General features: G+C 44.5%; 1 protein-coding gene across 1 annotated transcript in view; it reads right to left on the bottom strand.

Annotated features, from left to right (window-relative positions):
* The window catches only part of NRAP (nebulin-related anchoring protein), a 64383-nt gene that overhangs the window by 32111 nt on the left and 9875 nt on the right, over positions 1–22397 (bottom strand). The window contains exons 9-22 of the mRNA XM_012723955.1: positions 20863–20936; positions 19516–19632; positions 17206–17310; positions 15636–15743; positions 14536–14640; positions 10376–10474; positions 9078–9182; positions 7881–7988; positions 7537–7638; positions 5807–6004; positions 5098–5202; positions 3828–3926; positions 2635–2739; positions 1743–1850 (exon numbers count right to left, since the gene is read on the bottom strand). Of these exons, the coding sequence (XP_012579409.1) occupies positions 1743–1850; positions 2635–2739; positions 3828–3926; positions 5098–5202; positions 5807–6004; positions 7537–7638; positions 7881–7988; positions 9078–9182; positions 10376–10474; positions 14536–14640; positions 15636–15743; positions 17206–17310; positions 19516–19632; positions 20863–20936 (1538 nt within the window). The remainder of the gene's footprint in view (positions 1–1742; positions 1851–2634; positions 2740–3827; positions 3927–5097; positions 5203–5806; positions 6005–7536; positions 7639–7880; positions 7989–9077; positions 9183–10375; positions 10475–14535; positions 14641–15635; positions 15744–17205; positions 17311–19515; positions 19633–20862; positions 20937–22397) is intronic.

The raw sequence follows: 22397 nt of genomic DNA, 5'->3' as shown, positions 1-22397 counted from the left end.
CCTCAGCAGTACTTCAGTAGATCTGCCTGTCCTGCTCCCCACTCTGTATCTGGTGAATCCTCTTACCCCAGGCACCTCTGGCCTGTACCCCAGTTCTTGTATGCATAAGTAAATAAATATTTAAAAATAAAATTCCACCTTTAAAGAGGTTGTCCTTTCTGGATTTATTTTTCAACTGCCTGTTGTTTGCACGAGAGCAATATCCTTGTTGGCAATAAAGGTCCGGTTTTATTTAGGACAAGTAAAAATAAAAAGTGAATTTTAAATCCTTTTTGGTAATAGTGAAAACCCTACATATCAAAAACAGTCATGAAATGAAAAAGACACAGCGTCCAAAATACAAGGGCTCTTTGAGAAAGGAACTCACACTAAAGAACCGCTAGAGTAGGTATCAATAAATAATTGCAGGTATTGGGACATTTTCCCAATGACTCTGGAAAAAACAAAGCACTAGACAAAGAGTAATGAGGATCAGGGGAAAGAACAAGTAGAGAATGCTTTCAAAACTGATGGTATCCACTGGGGCTCATGTCCTGGCTTTCAACTTTTTTTTAAATATTTTTTTATTTATGCATACAGAACTGGGGTATAGGCTAGAGGTGTGTTGGGTGAGAGGACTCACCAGAGACAGTGGGGAGAAGAACAGGCAGATGGACTGAAATACACTGCTGAGGGGAGAGGTGAGGGTGTCAGGAGAGGTCTGTTGTACCCTGTGGGTCACCTCTGGACCCAGAGATCAAACTCACACTGCAGTGGCTGCAGAGGGCTTCATGATGTGGTGCTTTAACCAATTGCGCCACCAGGGAGGGCCCCTCAACTTCACCTTTACTGTGGCTGTGGCAGACCTGGCCTCCACTCTCATCTCTGCCAACGAAAGGACCAATATCTTCTGGCATTTACTGAACACTTACTATGGGCCAGTGTCCAAAGGAGGCCAGCACAGACTTGTGCCTCCTCAGTGCACCTGCAGACCAGCGCTGGTTTGTAAAACTCACCATGTGATGAGCTAAAATGCTATGTCAGAAAGTAGGTCAACCAAGCCACTGTTCAGCTGCTACTTATCTATATGCGTGTATTTAATATACACACTAAGGATACGAGGTGTCCATTTCACAGGCAAAATATACATAAATGTTCAACATAAGTATAAGCACACAGAGCACGTATATAACATGCAACGTGTGGATGTGTATTATATGTACATATGAGCATAGGTACATGGCTTGTGTGCAAAGATCTGTATTTGGGAGGTTTGACGCACATCCTGGCCCAGGCTCCTCACATCAGACTCACCACAGTGCTTCGAACGCTAGAACACTTAATACTCCTCAATCCTCGTCATTTCCTCAAGCTATTTTCAAAACTGTCAATTTGACAATAAGTAGCTGAAATTTTGAACCGTCTCCCAACTGACCAGAAGCCAAGTGCCAGCAGGGGATGGAGCGGGGCCTTCTCCATGTCTGTCTCACACCAGAGCCCATCAACACGCCTTCCTTCGAAACCCACAGAAAGCTCTGGCCTCCACTTATCTGGGTTTCCACTCTGGTTACTACTACCCACCAAGCAGCACCAAGTGCAGGAGGCGCTGCAGGGGGCCCTCACTGACAGAGCGTGACGTTTGTCTACAGTGTGCCGACTGGAACCCTGAGGCTCAGAGGGGGTGAGAAACTGCTGAGGCTCCCTCCGATCCCCCAGAAGTAAACAGGACACATGGAGCACAGTCCATGTCAGGGCCGACTCACCTCGCTGGCCAGGTCCCTCTTGGCTTTGGCTGCCAGGAAGGCCAAGGAGTCAAGACGGAGCTCGAAGCCTTTCGCCTTCTGGTTTTCCCAGCTGCTCTTATATAGTTTCTAAAGAGATTTAGAAGAAAAGTGTCATCCCCATGTGAGAGGGCTTCCCTAGACTGCAGAACCATCTCCTGGAGAGACTAATACCGATGACACAGTCCCATAGAAAGCCCTAGAACAGGTCCTTGCCAAGAGGTTAAGTCTCAGCGCTGTGAAGCCCTCAGCAGCCACTGCAGCACAAGTTTGATCCCTGGCCAGGGAGCTGACCCACACGGTGCAGCAGACTTTTCCTGACCCGCCCGCTGCTCCCCTCAGCAGTGTATTTCAGTAGATTCACCTGTTCTGCTCCCCACTGTCTCTGGTGAATCCTCTCACACCTACCCCTATCCACCCTCCCTTACCTCTGGCCTGCACCCCAGCTCTTTTATGTATAAGTAAATCTTTAGAAAAAAATTTTTAAAGAAGCCCTAAACCATATTTGCTGAGGTAAGAAGCTATGCGTCTGAAACCCAGAGTGCTGTAAACCAATGTTACCCCAACATAAAGAAAAAGAATGACTAAGCAAAAGGTTCAAGCCCAGGCAGTGAGGTGCCGTCAGCTGAGCCGTCAGCCCTCCATCACTGCCCGTCCTGTTTCAGTGCCAGCGCCTGCCCCGCTGAAGTGAGGCAGCTCATGTCTACAGAACACGGTCCTCCCCTAAAGCTCTGGCATGGAGCAAGCTTGCAACGAGCAGATGCACATAACCTCAGCTGACACAGACACCCCCGGTGGCCGCGGGTTTGCTGACCAGGCCTCCACACGGGGAAGCCAAGGCCAGGGCCACCGGCGGCACTACCCCGTACTGTACCTCACTGAGGTTGGCAGCGTTGGCCCGGGCCTGTACAAAGAGAGGCTCATCCTTGCTGATGTTGTACTGGTGCATGGACTGCTCATTTTCTGCCTTGTAGGCCACCTGTTGGGAGAGAACAGTGGACTAGGGCAGGTGGAGAGGTAGGGCGAGGGGGCTAAGGAGGCCTGTGTGCTGCCTGGCATCCAGTGGGCCTTTACGTCTGCTTGGCTCTCCTGAGACTGGCACGGAAGTCCACTGCAAACCCAACCAGGCCAGATGTGGGCTGGCAGGATAGTAAATGAGGCCAAGGCAGGAGATGATGGGGTGGAGAGGCAGCAGCGAGGAGCTGAAGAGCATGTGGCCAAGAGGCTATCCTAAAATCCCTCTGAGGTCTTTGTTTGCACCCCTTTCCCTTGCGAAGGCATCAGCCGCCCCAAGTTGTATCCATTCATGTTGTTCACAGCTGCAGAAATAGCCCACCAGAGGGCTCCCCAAGTGGGAAAAATGAAATGTATACTCGGCCTCCTGCACCCCCATATGCATTTGTAGGTACTAACATCTGGAGGGTGAGCAAAGACAACTCGTGAACAGCTAGTTCTCTACAGAAAACAGAGAAAGCGCTTGCTCTTTCTCCTCTTCCCTCCCACACCCCAACTTGAATGTCCAAACAGCGTCTTTCTGCTGACACCATTACACTGAAGTGTCCTTTCTGGCAGGTGTCCCTGGACCCTAAAGAGGGAAAACTTAGCCATGTGGTAGCAACGATGATGACTGTACTTAGCACAGATGGCGGGTAAAGCAACCAATACTAGTGGGTGAATACGGATGTGGGGTTTCCTTGTTCCCCCCCATCCTGTGAACAGGTGGGTATGAAATGCACATATCCCACAAGCAAATGTCATCCTACTCCAAGACACTTCTTTCCTGGCTCCAGAATCATGCAGTCTCTAGTGACAGGGAAGGACAAAGAACTGGCGATACTGAAAAGAAAGACAAGTCAGCACCTGTCTCCAAGAATCAGAAGAGATGAATGGGGGGTGAGCAGGGAGGCCTGGTGTCCGGTCCCCAGAGGTGGCTCAGGAGCCTGGGGAAATTCGGCTCCAGCTTATTTAAAGGGAGCAGGCTCTTTGGCCTCTGCAGCATGACTGGGTGCCCACTGCTATAACTGGAGGCTCACAGAACTGCGATACCACAGCCTGGGGGAGACTCACCCCACTCTGCAGCCCCTGGCTCCTCTTGGCGTGCTCCATCTGGGAGCTGTCAGTCACACTGGTGAACTGCAGCTCATCCACCCTCTGCCTGTAGTTTTTCTGTTTCCAAAGAAAAGGAAGCCCATTGCATCAGGACACTGCCCCCCGCCACCTGCAGGCACCTCTTCACGCACGCTTTCTGTGACCAAGCATTTTCCTGTGGGGAGTGTTCAGCAGCTTACACAGGCCCGAGCAGGCCCGAGACTGCTACACTGCTGAGCTTTCATGGGGGACTCACATGCTTCCCCCCAGGGAGCCCCTTATTTCCCTGGGTGCGCTGGTGTGACACAGGAGAGTGAGCTGGTGTGAACGTGGACTTTCAGACATAACAACCAAGGCCCCAGTCTTGCCTCCACCCTTTTTCAGCTTCCTGACCTTGGCTGGGCACCTCACTGTATCCCGTGAGCCCCTGATCTCTGACTGTGCAGTGGGGGAAATGGCACGAGGCTCCAGGGCCAGGCGGTCTGGAAGTGAAGTTCTTAAAGTAAGGGCTGACTGTGTCCGCCATCCCTGGGATGTGTGTTGCTCTCACGACTAGTGAGACTGTAGGTGCTAAGGAAGGGAAACGCAGGCCCTACAGACGCTGATGCCCAAGTGGGGTTCTCCTGCACAAGGTCTTAGCATCCAGACCACCGAGCTCTTGACTTCCTCACCCCTGCTCCCAGTCACAAAGTCACTGGCAACTTTTCTAATGTGTCCACTGCACAGGACTCTGTGTCCTCCCAGAGGTTAGGTCCTCTGGCTTCTCCATGGGATCTGCCACATCCGATGGAAAAGATGCTGCTGGGGTTGGCTGGCTGAAGCCAAGACTTTCTATGGTCAGAGCAGGGGTGAGGAAATCCCTCAGGCTGAGCCCAAAATAGGGATTGAAATACTGAAAACTACAAATGTCTTTCCTCTATATGTGAAAAAAAAAAAATCTAGATGGTGCAATGGATTAAACTGCAACACTATGAAGCTGTCCGCAGCACCGTTCAGTCCCCGGCCAGGGAGCTGACCCACATGGCGCGGCAGACCTCTCCAGACCCGCCCGCTGCTCCCCTCAGCAGTGTACTTCAGTAGATTCACTTGTTCTACTCCCCACTCTGTCACTGGTAAACCCTCTCACTCCCCTGCATCTCTGGCTTGTACCCCAGTTCTGTATGCACAAATAAATAAATCTTTAAAAAAAAAAAAAAGAAAAGAAAAGAAAAAGAAACCCCTAGAAACCAAGGAGCTAGGCTCAAGTTACCTCGCTAGCCAGCTGTCCAGCCTTCTTGGCCTGTTCCAAATTGAGGCTACCCTCGGTCAGCCACCCGACCCCTTTCATCCATGCCAGGTCAGCCTTGTATTGCAGCTGCAAGAGAAAGAACAGGCTCTGGTGAGAAACAAGGGTGACTGGCACCATCGACGGGGAGCTAGATGATCCTTGCTCCTGCATTTGTCTTCCTAAGGCAACTTCTCCTTACTCTTTTAGAGTCAGCCCAACGCTTCTTGGTGGGGGTGAAGTCATGGGTCCACTGTAGCCAGAAGAGCATGTTGGACCTGAGTGTTGAAACACTATGACCTCGCCAAAATTAAAGAAACCCGAGACTTTTTGACCAAGGGCCATATCTATCAATCTGCTAAATTTCCAATATTTCCAATAATTGTTCTCCACTTGCTCATCCCCATGACCAACACATCCTGACTTTCACAATAGCCCTGAGCCCCAGTCCTCCACCCTTTGACCTCCACAGATACACATATCTACGTAATCTGTATCTGTGTATCCATAGCTATATCTAGGCTACATATCTCTATCTAGACCAAACATCTCTACCTTAACTGTATCTCTGCACATCTCCAGAAGTTCCTCCTAGTCCTTGTCCTCTGAGTTACGTAATAAATTCATGCACAGATTCACAATCCCATCCCCAGTGCCACCGACCAGAGAGGCATGGCAATGAGTGTGGGCTCACCTCACTCTGGAGCCCGTAGGCTTTCTTGGCCCACTCGGTCTTCATGTCTTGGGGAAGCACGGTGTATTCATGAAGTCTCTCCCTGTAGTCCAGGTCACTGGCCAGCGCTTGAGCCTTTTTAGCATGCCTGATATTTATCATGTCCATGGGTAGGTGAAAGTGGGTCTTACTCTCCTCAAAACCTTTCTTGTATTCCACCTTGAAGGTACCAAAATAAGACCGATTACTGGAAGTCTGCAGTCACAGGAGTAAGGCAGGGACAGGAAGGAGCCCATGCTCTCATGAGATACTGGTACTCTGGACAATGCCACCATCCATCAGAAGGTGCGGCCCAAGATCTGGTTCTGAAAGGCAGTAGGGGTTGGACTTGTGTTCCCACACATTACCTGTCTTTGGGAGGAATGCCTCTGATCTCTCCTAAATCTTTTTAATCTGGCTGTTCTAGAAGGAACACATTCATTCTACCCATGGGTTTTGTAAATGCTTGAGGAAACAGAGTAACAAAGCTTGGGCTCCAGAGCTGGCGAGGCTTGACATGCCATTGTCAACTGGATGACCTCTGGAAAGGGACCTCACTTCTCTGTGGGCTCACTGTTCTCCAAGGACTATGAAATAGTACATGAAATAGTAGCTGAAACTGCCTTAGTTGAGACAGGCACAGGGCACATACTTGATACATTCTAACAAGAAAGCTGACAATGATCACGACATCAATGACTGGTGATGCTGATGATAATACTGATAGCAAGGACAGTGGAGATGACAGTGATGGTATTGTGACAATGACATTGATAATGATGGTGGTAATGATCATGGTAAGACTATTTTATTGGCACTGTTTTCTCCAGCTGCCAATGTGAAATGCCAATTTATTCTGCCTAAACGGAAGCCAAGTCCTCCATGTCTCTGTATGTTTCATGACGATGGGCTTCCTTGGGCTTGTTCCACAGACACCTCCATAATGATGACCCAGGGGCCAACTCTCTCATCCTCCTCAAACCCTGCTGGCTTAACAACTTATCAGGAAATTGTGTCTTTCTGCCACATGGGAGCAGTGTGAGCTGGTCAGAGCTTCCAGCAGGCAATTGTAAGACAGAAATCTGATGCCCCCATGTCCTTTCTGCCTGTTCGGCACTGTCAGGTACATCTTGATTAGAAACCAAGTCTGGCCCGGCTAGCAGAACTCTCCCTCCCCAGAGGCTTTTATAAGTGATATTTACTAAGGTTAATCTCCAGCCATTAGAGTTGTTTATAAGCAGCGTTATTTTAAGTGTTGGAGCCTGGATGCTCCAGTAGTCAGCTAAATATTTTGTTTGGGGCCACGGGGTTCACCCAGGGCATTGTCACAATAAGCAGGATGTTTACTGCTTGACTCCCAGTAGACTAAGCTCGAGAGAGAGAGGAACCTGGCAGGTCTTGTTGGTTCTTAACATCCAGAGTCGCTCTTGGACATAGGGGTTGCTTAGTAAACACCATGGAGTGAACAGATGCAGCCTGACACCTCTGTACCCCATCAGCAGAACTGGCCACCCTTAGGAGCCAGGATTCTATGTATGTTTAAAGAAGAGTATGTCTTGGCAAGCTGAAGTGAACAAACTGCTCCTACAAATCAGAAGAGAAACTACAGGTGCAAGTCAATAAAAATGGTAATAGTCTCTGGTGAAGAAGGCCCAGGGAAAACTGAAGTCACACAACTGGCAGGAAAGGGCTGGGAGTAGAAGAAAGTTTACCTCACTGCTCATCTTGGCCACTTGCAGAGAGTGCAGAAGCCTGGAATCTGAGGCCCCCGTGACTTTGCCTTTGTTTTTTTCATATTCTTCTTTGTACTTAATCTTGAGAGAAGGAAGAAAGTCTACTGTGAGTGAGAGAAACTTTGCTACCCAAGGGACTCTGGTTTTAACAATTGGGAGCAAACAATTCTGAAAAAACACCCTCCCAGGCTTTCAGGAATCAGAAGAAGATTAAAGTATTGCAATGTTTACAATGTTAAAAGTCATTATTTTTTGCAGCAGGACCACTGACATTTGAGGGAGTCATCTCCTATGCATTTCTGAGTTACTGAGAGGAAACGTACATTGCTAGCGAGCTCTCCTGAGGCTTTGGCGGCCAGCAGAGACATGGAATCCAGCTTCATCTCAAACCCTCTCCCCTTTGTCTTCTCCCAGCCTTCTTTGTATTTAACCTGACAAACAAAAACACAGGTGAACAGGCGTTCCTGTCCATATTTCTGCCAAAAGTTGAAGAGAAACATAAAAAACAAGAAAGTTGGTCTCTTTATCTTTTAGTAGACCAGAATCGTGGCTGTTATATGAAAATGACCAGAGCAGTTATCAACACAGTTAACTGACTCCTTAACAGTGGGTCATTCTGGGCCACATAATGGGATAGGGAGAGGAAAGATCAGGTGACATCTAGTTCTGTTGGCCTTGTTCATATGACCTTGGGCAAATCACTTATCTTCCTTAGGTTTCAAGCTAAACATTTGCAAAAAGAATATTCTAGACTGTCTCAGAGTTGCTGTCGATATACAGTGGATATAATATATGAAGACAGATCCTAAGTTGATTGAATCCAACAGAGATACTAGGTATTGCGATGGCCTTGGTAGCAATACCTACTGATTAGTGAATGTTTCATGAGTGACTTCTACTCATCAAGTAGAAATCTTCACTTTAAGCCTGTGAGCGCAACAACATGATAGATCATGTAGGTCCAAAATGAGTTAGAAGGGGCAGAGCCAACTCTGACCTGTGTCACCCCAAAGCCATGTCCCTGTGACCCTACAATAATGGGATAATTCCAGGATCCAGTGTAGGGCAAACATTCCAGAAGTATTTGTTCTTTTCTTCAAATACTTCCAAAAACCCCATTCAGAATAAGAATCTTCATCATAGACTATATATGGCTCTAGGGAGAATCTGATGACTTAAGTTTGATCTCTTTAAAACTCAAATTTTGTCCATACAGAAAAGCATAGTTAGAAGTCACCAGGTGGGGGAGGGGAGGGAGAGAGAGAGAGAGAGAGAGAGAGAGAATGTGTGTAAGCACACACTGTACACATAGATAATAAGGATTCAATTGCTGTGACAATTTACCCCCCTGAATTGTCACTGGTCATGAGGCAGCAACATTCAAAGTCATAACTTGATGATTACCTTGGATGAAACTCACAGACAGAACAGTCCCTCTTTATTGACATAACTGCCATTTTCGTTCTCACGTCTGTTGGCCGTCCCCTCCTTCCTGTGGGTGAGCTCATCTGCTTGCTTACCTCACTGAACAGAGCAGCATTGGTTCTGGCCTTCACCAGCTGAGGCACATCCTGTGGCAGCGTGTAATTCAACTTATTTTTCTCATAGTCAGCACGGTAATTCACCTGTTGGCATTAAAATAAACCCACAAGGTGAATGCAAAGCTTTACATGGCTTTGGAGAGGACACTCTCCTTTCCCATTAAGCTGATCACAAAGGAGTTTCTGGAAAAGGGATTTTACAAGGATGCCTGCTATGTTTTAGTGTTTTAAGATAACAGATGTCCGATGAGACGCAAAGCAGCACAGAGGGACAAAATTAACAGTTGGTGCCCACTCTCCCTGTGGGCACTCCCTGGAGAAAATCAGCCCTGCTTTGAAGCACCTGAGGTCAGGAAACCTTCTTCAGGCCGTTGCTTGTAAGTATCCTGCTCTTTGCAGGGTCTCTATGCAGAAGGGTTATCCAATGGCTATCACTGTAAACCCCACAAGAGAGCCAGACATAGGTGATACCCAATGGCACCACCTAGCATCATCCAAGAAGGAGTCTTGCCCCAAATCGAACCTGAACCCATGAAGTCTACAGCTCCAACCACTACTTCACGGGGCATTCAGAGGCCAGCCACCTCCTCCCCCCCCCCCCCCCCCCCCCAAAGCACAAAGGGCATCGGACTTTGGGGAACTTTACAGGAGCAACAATCCAGTTTCTTCAAAGAACAACCAGTGAGAGAAGAGTTGAAGGAGGAAACTTAAAATGTAGAGTTGAACACAAAGTGTAGATATTTCTGGCACTGTGATTCAAAGAAATTGGTCAAAGGGAAAAAGTGATCACCTACAAAACAATCAGAATTTTGAATGTTGATCACTGGTGATAGTAAGAATTATTGTTTGGGTTTGGGTACAACATATTGCAATAAATAGCCAAATTTTTTCTTTTTAAAGATTAATACTGAAATATTTAAGGATTTGATTATAGAATAGCTGGGATTTTCTTCAAAATTCCATGGGGCGAGGGGAGAGTATGGGATCTACACGAAGCCCCTGAGTCAACAGTCACTGAGGAGTGTGATGGGAACGTGGGCCTTCTTCCTGCTGTCCACTTTTGAAAGTACTTAAAAATTTCCATAATAAAAAGTTTAAAGGGAGGGCTCATTTCATTTCCTGGTTGTAAGAAAGTGTGTGTGTGTGTGTGTGTGTGTGTGTGTGTGTATCTCTATTCATTAAAGTCAAATATTAGGGAACCATACAGCCAGAAGCTGCAAAGCAATCCCAAGACACCCCCACCCCATCTGCCAAGCAGGGGCTGAGGGGTCACTTACGTGACTCAGTTGCTGGGCGTTGATTTTGGCTTGAACAATCTGAGGGGTGTCAGTCACAGAGCTGTACTTCAACTTGTCAATGCTTTGCCTGTAGTTGACCTGGGTACAAGCAGGCACAGGAAGAGTCACTTACTCTTACTTCTAAAATGGCCTCAGCTCCCTACCTCTAAGCCCAACAGAGTGGTGATGCTCAACTACCAGAGAAATAACCAAAATTTGAAACTACAGACCAGCAGGCACAGTGGTCCTGCAGAGAGAAAACAGCACCTTCAAGAGCGAGTAACCTGAACAGGTCCCTGAGCTCAAAAGCGACTCAACTAAATGGCCAGCGGGAAAGTGTTGACCCTTCCCACTGGCCAGAGACAGGCCTTCTAAAGCGGCTGCCACACCTGTGTCCCGCCTGGTCTGAAGAGTGGAAGCAAGCTGCAGACGAGCAAGTGTAGGCAAAGGCGAGGAGCCCAGGAAGCTCCCAGAAGCTCAGGCTGGCACCCACCCTTTCCCTTTGGAAAAGTCTGGCAACAGTCCTATCCTAGACACTTTCCCAAAGAAATGACACACACCTGGCACTGATCACCATGCAAGCTATAGGTCAATATCCGGGTGTGTTTCTACTTATCTCTTATACTTCAAAAGGAAAGTTTTGGTTGTTTTTTTCAGGAAAGGAAAAATGAAAGCGCACAGTCACCCAGCCAAGGCCCAGCATAGCTTAAACAGGGGTCACGGTGTACCCCGCTGCTCACGTCTTCCTACTGCACACCCAGCCCCGCCTGGCCCACGTCCCCCACGAGACTGCCCTGTTCTCGGCACTTTTATGGAAGAGGGTTGGGAGAGAAGGCAGTGGAACCTCCAGGGCAAGACGGTGCCATGAACCCTGTTTCTGCTATGTTGACATTGGGAGCTCGTGAATTTTCTATTTGAAAGTACAAATTGCAATTCAGAGAGTTAAAATTATTAGTCATTTGCACTTAAAAATATATTCATGTCATCTGCTTATTTTCCTCCAAGTGAGCCCCAGATCTGCTGCAGAGAGAATGGGTACTTGAGCAGAGAGGCAAAGGAGTACGTTGGGCTTGAGGGCCTGTCACGAGGGCTGAGGCAAGCTGAGCAGAGCCCCTGTGACCTGCACAGGAAGGGCAGCCAAGATACAGGTGGGGGGAGAAAAGGAAGAGGCTGGGGGTGGCAAATGACCTCTTCTACAATTTAACCCAGAGTTGGCCCTAAATCCAGGTAAAACAGGAAAAGTGAACTCATTCTGACCTTCTTGTGAGTATCTGGTCCCCTATCAACCCCCATCTCATCCATCCATCCATCATCCATCCATCCATGCACAATTTCCAGTCATTCCAAAGAAACCCAAGTCCATATTATTACATAAGACCTTGCAAGTTTAAAACTCTTCCCAAAACCTCAATATTTTGAAAATTCATTGACCCAGGTGAAACTGACTGAAGACGAGCTTGTCTACCCCTCCTCTTCCTTGTCCTCACTCCATTCGTCCTTGTCCTGATGTCAGTTAATAATAATTATGGTGAAAAAAGAACATTACATGCTTGGCACTATTTCAAGTGCTTTTGCACATAGCTAGAGACTTAATCCTCAAAGTCACAGTAGGTACTATTATTAGCTCCACCTTGCAATGTGAAAACTGAGGCACAGAGACCCCAAGTGACGTGTTCAAGCTCACACAGCTGGTGTCAGAGCTGGGATTCAGATCTCAGCAGTCTGCCTCCCAACATGGCTTTCAATTTCAACAACACAAGTCTGATTTGCCAAAGTTGGTGGAACTATTATTTATTCTTTTACAGATGCACCAGCAGCTCCCCATACACAGAGCAAACATTGCTTAGACAGGGAAATGGATCCCAGGTGCAGACAAATGACTTACAAATGTACTCCTAGAACAGGGAAAACTGAGAGTTCCTGACACAGGGCCACAGAGTGTCTTGCTGGATGTGGAGATAAAGGCAGTATTATTTTGTGATTTTTTAGTTAATGACACAGGAGGAAAATTGTTTGCACATTCTGAGTGTTGGATGTCGGATATGCAGGGAATAATAAGAGATATAAAGTCATTTTAATGTTAACTGTTAGTGAGATTACAGTGGCTTCCTAATGCATTAATTCAGAGAGAAAATTATCTCATAATAAAGTCTATTAGAATGCAGAATTTTTCAAGATACAGTGTCACAAAAAAACACTTTTAAAATAGCATGTTCCTTCTCGATCATCCTGCATTAGGTCTATGGCAGAGCACAATTACTTTCCTCTGCAGGACATCATTAGCAACGGCCATGATGAATCACATCTTTGCAACATCACAGATGTTGGCTATTGCTTCTGTCTATCTTCTGAAGGCCTGTTTATGGAGGATAGAGTCTCATTTTAATGTTATTAATGTTTATTAAATCCACGTTAAAGGAATACTCTCTAATAAAGGATTTGTGTTTGTTTATTTAATTCATAGTTATTTGACCACTCCAAGGCTATCAGACAGAGACCACAAATGTTCTTGTAAAAGGATTTCCCAAACTTCCTGACCACTAAAGTCCCTCTGTTAGGAGTGGCAAACTCAACTTCACCAGGAACCAACAAGGTAAGAGAAAGAGGAGTAGGATGAGCCTCCCCCGCTCATTCCCTGCCAACTGCTGGAAGACAAGAGCCAGAGCAACAGTTTCCTATGCAAACTTTCATGATGTCTACATATTGGTTCAAACACAATGTTTTTTGTTTGTTTTTTTTTTTTTTTTTTTTTTACAACACTGTGTAGCCCAATAAAATACCTCTGCAGCCTGGCCCTGGCTCACCAGTGGCAAATTTAGAACCTATCTCTCCTTCCAATTGAGATATTTCTAATCTGATCTAGTTTAAATCTTCTATCAGACCTCCCCAGGCATGCCGGTTGTATTTGTGGTGTGTGGTTTGAGCTACAGTCTTGTATCAACAAAGGCAACAGCAAGTCATGTTAAAATGGGTATACAAAAGTGTAGGAATCTTTCTCATTATGCTTGTGTATTAAGCATGATTTAGAGAAGTCTACTACAAAGCACACACTTAAATTTTAATGAGGCATCTGGATCTTCAGGTTTCCCAGGTAATACAGGCAGCCAAAATAGAAAGGACAGAGGCTTGGTAGTCAGCCCGAACTGTGTGATTCGATAAGGTGAAATGAATGAGTCAATTCAACCAAAAGTCCTGGAAAAAGCTGCACACTTTTGGCTCTTGATAGTCCTCTCCTATCTCTTTCTTTGTTCCATGTTTGGAAAGACCCTTACACTTGTGGAACTAGCACTGGCAAGGATTGGGTTTAGCTGACCAGCAGCCTGGGCTAGACACTGAGATGCCAGTTGAAGCCACCAAAACCCCACCTTGAGCAAAGGAAAGAGAGAGAGAGATGTGAAGACCTATCACTGACAACAAACCCAAGTCAACAAGGAACTAAGCAAAGGAAAGTGAGGTCCAGGGGCCACTCAGTACTATGTGCTCAATTATTGGTCAAATGATCCACTGATTGGAGGTAACTGTTGCAAACACCCATGACCCGATTCAGTTTTAACCCACCTTAAAAACAGTGACCTGTATTAAGTACTTTTTAAGGAGTAGATAACCATTCTTTTATTCTATTGTTTTCTAAATTGTCCCTAGTAAACATATAATAAAATTCTTATAATTAGAAAATGCCAAATTTAATTAACAACACATACTTTGTTGGGGATGAGTTAAGCTATAAATAAGTCAAATCACTGTAACAATGAGTAAGTGATCTATATTATTTTACAACTATTTCCCAAGTGCTCCTGAGAAAACTATGAAGGCAAATTACTTCTCAGAAATTCCTTCAGTCCTTAAACATATTCCAAAATTAAAAACAAACAAAAATGCACACCCTTGCTAAGGAATAATTACTTAAATGTGATCAACAACAGATCAAACACTAAGAGTTGAAACAGAACCTCAGGGTATTTAAAATGAAACTGGATTTGACCCCACCTTGCACTGAAAACCTACATCTAAACACCAACAAATGGACCTTTCAAATTTCTTGGTTCTCTTCCTTCTCCTGTGCACTGTTGGTATCTTATCTCTTTCCTTCTTCCTACCCAAGAATCCCCTCACAGGAGGAAGAGGCAAGAAATGAAGCAGAAATATGGAAAAGGACTTACATCTTTCAAGGGAACCAACTTCATCGTGGTTTGATAGGAAGGAGTGAGCGTGGCAGGGTAGTTATAGTCAACGATGTCGTGCTTGTAGTCGGCCTTGTAGGCGACCTAAACAACCAGGAAAGAGCAGGAATAGGGAGATTAGCTCCCACTTCTTTTGACCTTTGTGGAATGTCATCGGAAATATTTAAAAAGCTACCAGAAATAAAATGAACTAAGTTATACCACATCCAACAAAAACTAAATTATGCACACACGTTTGCCTTTAATTAAGTTGAATTTGTCTCCTTAATTTATCCCAAATTAGTCAACTTCCATCTGTACATTTTCTTTATCTTTTCTACTAATTAAGACAGCCTTGTAGGTTTTGTTAGAAAGACACATTTGCATGTAGTGTACAATGAAATCTTCTTAACTAGCCTCAAGAAAATAAATGAGAAGTAGAATCTGCAGATTAATTATTTCTCTAAAAGGAAAACTTGACATTCTCAAGCAGAGTAAATTTGACATTTGTATGTTTTAATAACAAAATGTTACTTTTAAGTGTCCTTCACCTCCCAGATTTACAATTTGGCATTTGCAAATCTATACACTGAATTGACAAAGCCAAAGAGAGATGAACAGATCATATGCAATGGGGAAAACAGGGTCCTGCCCTGGTTTGTTTCCTACTCCCTGCCCTGTGCCTGGTCATAGGAGGTCTTGAGTGGACACTGGTGGAATAAATGAATGAGTTAAAAGCCAGCCAACCCCAAATAAATCATCAATACTTTGGAAACTGAAAGAATTTCAAACAAGAATAAAATTCACTTTATCACTTAGAAAAAAATGAAGTTTCTGCTCATAAGGGCTTAATTATAATAGATCTAAGTCCTGTGTAAGCTAAAGAAAGCAAAGTTAAATGCTTTTTGGAGAATTCCAAGGCTTTTACCTAGCCTCAGTTATATTGGTTAACATTTAGAAGCCCTCAAAGGTCAGTTTCCACACAATAGAACTCTGATATTTATTTTAAAAGGGAAGATTGAAAAAGGATTGGCGGGTTCCTCAGGCCTAACCCCAGCAAGAAGAGCCCAGGACTGCTCGTCCTTCACCAAAAAACTCACATTGCTTGCCAGATTTCTGACTTTCATCGCGTGGAGAGTCCGTCTGTCCATACCGACTCCTTCGTAGTGACCTTTCATGTGATTCTGGTAGTTTTCTTTATATTTATTCTACATGGGAACACAAAACTTTGAACAAATGCATTTTCTTGCAACTCGTTGACAACAGACAACTCACCTGAATGCACCAAGTGGGGAAGACTGATTAAATAAATAGAGCCTGATTAAGTAGTTGGTGTGACACCAAATAAAGAATAAGCCAACCTTTTAAAAAACAAGGCCAATGTCAAGCAAGCATAAGTATGGGAATGAAACAAGCACACATGAAAACGGAATCTGTAAGCACAGACAGAATGAAACAAATCTAACTTTTAAAATCACTTTCAGTAGTAAATGTGCCAGATCTTTCCAATGTGAAAGTTGAAGAGTACAGAGCTCCCCAATGGAGAAGCACTGTTTGTGCAGGAAATATATGCCAAGCCACTGTCTAGAGGCTGGTAAAAATCACTGCATAGGATTACTTCCATGTCTAAATATATGATGGATCAATCTGAGCTTATTTAAATTCTGTGACTTTTATATCACAGATGGCTCACTATCGCAACCATGTGAAATAATTGATGTAATGTCCCAAACACAGCTTTTTAAATAAAGAGAGAGAGAGAGAGAAAAAAAAAAAGAAAACCAGGATGATGAGAAGTCATAACTAGGAAAATCTGAGTAACTTCTAAAGAAATTACATTAAAATCACCTATCCTGGGAGGCCACTGAATTTCCAAGCACTGAGTGTATTTAAACAGAATACTATAACTTCTCTATCAAAACTGATTCTACTTATCTCAGTTAATCTTCACAATACCCTATGAGAAGGAAGGAATTATCACACCCATTTTAAAGATGGGCAAGGTGACTCAGAGAGATGAAGCAATTTGCCTGAAATGGACCACTGGTCTCATTATGGAACCAGGCCAGCCAGCCCCAAAGCTGATGCAAGTAAATATTTCACTAAACCTTACGGAATCCCTTGAAATTTTAGATCTTGTTATTCTATGGAGCTCAGCAGAACTAAAACCAGACAATCTAGTTTTGGTCCTTGATCTTCACAAGGAGGCTTCCCAGACCTTCTCTGGGAATCCTCAAACTTGCCAGTGTCACTCTGCTCATCTGTATGGTGGGGAGGTAACATCTGGCTCCCTGGGTGACTGTGAAGGTTAAATGAGATCATGTATTAACTACAAACCACAAGTCGTGTCGAGGAGTCACGTCCATGCTCAGCCAGCCTCCTTGCTGATGTTGGCCACTCAGAAAGGAACACTACTCAGCACAAAGGATGCAATAAGACAGATGCCATCCTGAGATCTCAAGGTCAAGGTGTGGCCAGGCATGTGGCAGGTATAACCGTGCATGGAGCAGTCCCCACAGGCAACTTAATCAAAGCTTATTGGTATTTATGCAGAAGAAACCATGCTTCTCCAAGACATGGATACATTCATCTAGACCATCCCTTAGGAGATCTACAATGGAAGGTCATTTTTTAAAAGTCCAAACCAATGCTTCATCATTGAAAACTCACATCACTGGTGAATTTTGAGATCTTGCTCACGTTCCTGAATTGAGGTGTTTCACAGTAGTTGATACTGTGACCTTTACTGCTTTCCAGATCCTTCTTATACTCCACCTTGGAAAGCAAAACACCAGAGGCACAACAGAACCAAACCGGAAGTCATTCTAGAAATTGTCAAAAGGATTCAACTAGGGCATTTTTAGAAAATTATCAACCCTAGATTTTAAAATAGATAGCATGAATGTGTTGGTGTTTTCCTTTCTAGTAATAAGTAAGCAAATGACCAAACAATCAGGGTTTTTCCCTGAAAATTAAAGAGAGAAAGGGTAAGTATGTGAGTAGGTAGGTAGGTAGGTAGGAAGGTAGGGGGAGAAGAGAGAGAGACATACACAGAGAGAGAGAGAGAGAGAGAGAGTCCCTTCTAACAGGAAATACTGGTAAGATTCCATGTAGCTAAAAAAAATGACAAAACTGGTTTTAGAAATTAGGAGGTGGTTACTCTTGGTAGAAGTGCCTGGAGGTAGATTAGGATGGGATATCTGGAGCTCTGATCATGTTCTCTTTCTGATCTTGGTGCTAGTTACACAGATGGAAATCCCACTGGACACTTAACAACGGATGTACTTCTAGTACATACACTTCAATACAAGTTAAGCAAAGATGTTAGCTCACAAAGGACTGCTGTAAACGACACCATTCATACTGCTGAGAATGGTCTCATTTTAAGTAGCTGAGCTGCCCCTGAATATAAAACTGCTGGATATAAAATGTAAGTTATAGTTATTAACTTGCTCATCCCAGGAATTTGGAGAAGGCAACTGAAGACATATTAGTTAGTAAAGGTCTCTCTTCCTGGATAAAAGTAAAGGTAAAAAGAAATGGAAGCTTTCCTTGTGACCTCTTACCAAAGGAAACACCATTTGTTATCACGTATGACAAGACATCTCAGGAATATACCTTTTAAAGTCTGCTCACAATAAAAAAAAAAAAATACACAAAGCTGTATATACAGTTGAATTCTAATTATACAAATGTGCTTTTATATTTACACATTTGTCTCCAGTATATTCACATAGAAAAAGTCAAAATATTGAGTGTTGTTATTGCTGGTAGAACTATCACATCCTAGGCCGAGTTCTATCCCTAAAGTTTCTATAAAACCAGAATGAGACACTTCACTTTTCAGATCTCTGACAAAGTATGCGTCTAAACTTGTGGGGGTCCCAATGAGAGCTTAAGACCAAGGGTCAACAAATCTCTTCAATAAATGACCAAATGGAACATATTTTAGGTTTGGCAGGCAACACAGTCTACATTAACTACTGGACGCTAACCTTGTAATTTGAAATCCACCATAGACAACATGTAAACAAATGACATGGTCCTGTGCCAATAAAATGAGTTAACATATTGCAGCCAGGTTTAGTACCCAAGTCATAGCCTGCTGACCTCAGGGCCAGAGCAGCAGAATCACATGCGACATTTGGTTAAAATGCAGATTCCAAGGTCTTGGCACCCATCTACCACTTTGAAAAATCTGAGACTCCTAATGAGGCTCTGGAAATATCACTCCTTGTGATTCTGACTATCCGAAGGAGAAGAACACCACCAGTTAACCTAAAGGTTTGGGACAAAGGGCTGACCTTGAGGCTTGAGCAGAAAAATATCTTAGGATATCTGCATATCTGTTTCTGAGTCACACCTTGTTATGTGAATACTTTTAATAGCCTTGGGCCAAACAGGTAATGCATGTGAGAGAAGGTACTAGAAGAGAGACTCTGGGATGTGAAAAGGATAAAGGGGACAGAGTGACAGAGGGCATATTTCCTCACCCACAAGTCCTAACAATTCTAGAAAGCTCAACCATTGGGTAGGTTAAACAAAACACCTCCACTCAGCCTCCAAAGGATTCATACACTAGCTTTTCCTCATAGCCCTGACCTGTAGACCTGCCAATGAGCCGAACCAAATAACGGGAATCCAAGTTCAAGATACTCTCTCTGGTCTTTGATTTCCACTCTATAAAAAGAACATATTACTATAAAAGTTGCCTGTATAGCATTCCATCTGCTGGAAATGAGATGCCTGAAACTTCTGAATAAACACAGCCCTGAGATTTGGGGAAAAGATTTTTGCACCATCAAAGGAGACTTAGTTTGTTGGGTTCCAAGTTGTCTTGTAAATCACATAGTCTGTCTCTGGAACTGGTATCTCATGTGCAGTTTGTATGGTGTTACAGGGAGATTTCATTCAGGGGTCACCAACTTTAGGGGCGAAGGGGGGAGGGCAGCACAGAGATGCGAGTGTCCCCGTACGTACATCGCTCACAAGCTTGTTCACACTCTGAGCTCGCTTGAGGACCAAGTTGTCTTGGGCGGGAAGGGAGTGATAATGGGCCGCACCTTTCATCTTATTGAAGTCTTGTCTGTATTTTATCTGAAACACACACACACACACAAAGAGGAGCTGCAGTTGTTTTCAAATCCCATGAAAGAAGTCACTCCAAAATCACCCCACATTTAATGTCAACATATACACGATAGCATTTTCTGATGGCAAAATCATATTAGTGGAATTTTCCCACTATATCCATAAACCACCAATAGTAGCATAGTCCTTTGTATTAACATTTTACTGGCCCTGGTCACATGTTTACCCGTTACATTTTAATGCTGCATGAAGAAGAGTGTTAAAACAATGATTCAACAGGTATAACCCCAAACACATCCTGCAGGGGTGTCAACAATCATGTGTCATCTAGCCTGTCACTGAGGGGCAAAGGGAGTGAGGTGTCTTTTACTTCCCTTCTCAGGGCATAAATGCACTATTCTCTTTTTTTTTTTTTTAAGATTTATTTATTTATTCATACAGAACTGGTGTACAGGCCAGAGATGAGGAGGGTGAGAGGAATCACCAGGGACAGAGAACAGGCAGATTGACAAAGTACACTGCTGAGGGGAGCAGCGGGCGAGTCAGGAGAGGTCTGCCGTGCCATGTGGGCACCATGTGGATCTCCTCCAGGGCAGGAGGGGATTGAACTCATGCGGAAGTGGCTTAAGTTTCTTAGTGCTGTGCTTTAACCCGCTGCACCACCAGGGAGGGCCCATAAATGCACTATTCTGGGAAAATGGGCACTGACCGAACAGTGGCAGAGGGAAGGAGGCTCAAAGGGGCTGTGAAATGAAAGTCAGCTTCTGATTATAGGCCAAGTGCAAGGTAGTGTGTCAGATCTACAGTGTCAATGTCATTTTACCTAGTTTAATTACAGTCAAGCTTTCAAGGGCTATCAGCAGACTAATATTCTGCCGATAAATCACTACCCACTGGGTGTAACCCAGTTCGATAATGAGGACGTATTTCAATCAGGTGTCCCCCTAAAGTTGTCAGTTCCTAGGTGGGTGAGTTGATGAAGGCTCCTAATCAGCCCCTCAGGCTGGAGCACGCTGGCTCTTGGTTCAACTGACCTAAAGTGGGGTAAACCATTTGTCCAGATCAATCTCCTTTGAAGCAGATCACTGTGACCAAACAGTCAAACAAGAGAATGTCAGAAGTGGGGATGGAAAGCGAGGCTAAAGCTCTACTTGGCTGAGTTCTGATACATGCATCTGTGAGTAGCATTTCTCCTCTGCCTCTGTGGTGCGGTGGGTCACCCCAAGTGGTACTTACATTACTGGCGAGTTCATTGGCTTTCTTGGCGTTCTGATAAGCTGGCGTGATCATGGCCGGGAAGCTGCCCTTCCCTCTGTGCTCATCACACTCCTCTGCGTAGCCCTGCTGGGTCAACCCAAAATTTCAGTAATGCTCCCTCCTGGAATGGGAGAGTGGGGCTGGCAATGAGCTCTCCTGGAGCTTGCTCTGAGAGGCCACTCCACATCGGCCATCCCAGTGACCACACCGGGAACACCGCTCTGTTCCACCTGCAGTTCAGCTGGCAGACCCTGCAGCTAGGCCTACTTCCTGGGCCCAGCCACAGTCAGCTCTAAGTGAGTGATAGCTGCTAACACTGCTGCCCTCACCATTCCCACCAGATACAAGGAGAATCCACCAGTCTCCAAGAGCCTTGTGTGAGGTAGTGATCCTCTCTTAGCAGACACCCAGAAAGTCCCTTTGCCGTCCTCTGGTCTACCCGCTACCCTTCCCGGCCCATTAGCAGATCCACACAGAGATGCACTGACACCCCCAGTTCTATCTCCCGCAGGGAGGTAAGTCATTTACTATTGATAACTATCTGAATTATTTTTCATATGGGGGCACTTAATCCTACAGGGGAGTTGACAGGTTAGAAACAATAAGTTGAACACATAGTGTAGTCTATTAACCTAAAAAAAAATGGCTGCTCAAGAAAAGGAATTGTTTGGCATTTGAGCACTGTGGATATTTATAGTTTATCTGCGGTGTGCCTGCTCTTTCCCTCCTGCCCACTCTCGCCCTGGGGAGTCCCGCTAAGCCCAGAGCGAATGCCAGTCCTCTCCACAGCTGTCAGCGGTCCTATCAAGCAACACCCACTCCCAGCTTGTATTTGTTCTTTCCAGAACTGGAAACTTCAGTCAAAATGTCCTAATAGTCAAGAACCTTCTAAAACACTATAAGGCTACATTGCATGGATGTGTATGGATATGTATGAATGTGTAGATGCAAATAAGAAATTATATATGTGCGCTGTAACTAGTGGCAGATAATTACAATCCAAATATAGAACAAAATGTTTTTTTGACAAAGACAGACATCAACTACTCTTTAATAAAGCTGATTTATGTAATTTGCCCTGAGACGTTTAAGCAATATATTTAGAACAGGAAACCAACATAATATTGGTTTGGTGGCATTTAAAGCACTAAAAAACAGCTTAATAATGTATCAAGGGATCTCATAAACTGTTTTTTTTTATTCAAAACCAATTTTTCTTTCTCATAGACATTTTCAAAGGAAACTTAATGAACCCTCAAGTACATCTTCACTATTCTGCAAGTATATCCCCATACGTAAGTTGAATAAGTCACATATACTATAGTCTCCCCACTGCCAAACAATTCAAATGATTGTTTAATTAAGAAAAAAAATGTCATCTAAGCCCTCTTCCAACACATGTATATGGTCTTCAAAATTCTCTGTTTACAGTAGTAAAATGCTCCCTTTCTCCTCTAAACCACCTGTCCAGAGCCAGAGAATAGAGAGGACTATGCAAAAAAAAAAAAAAAAAA

The sequence above is a fragment of the Condylura cristata genome, unplaced genomic scaffold (genome assembly GCF_000260355.1).
Source record: "Condylura cristata isolate star-nosed mole 26May11 unplaced genomic scaffold, ConCri1.0 scaffold00011, whole genome shotgun sequence".
Classification (NCBI taxonomy): Eukaryota; Metazoa; Chordata; class Mammalia; order Eulipotyphla; family Talpidae; genus Condylura; species Condylura cristata.
This window is presented reverse-complemented; position numbering and strand designations above follow the sequence as displayed.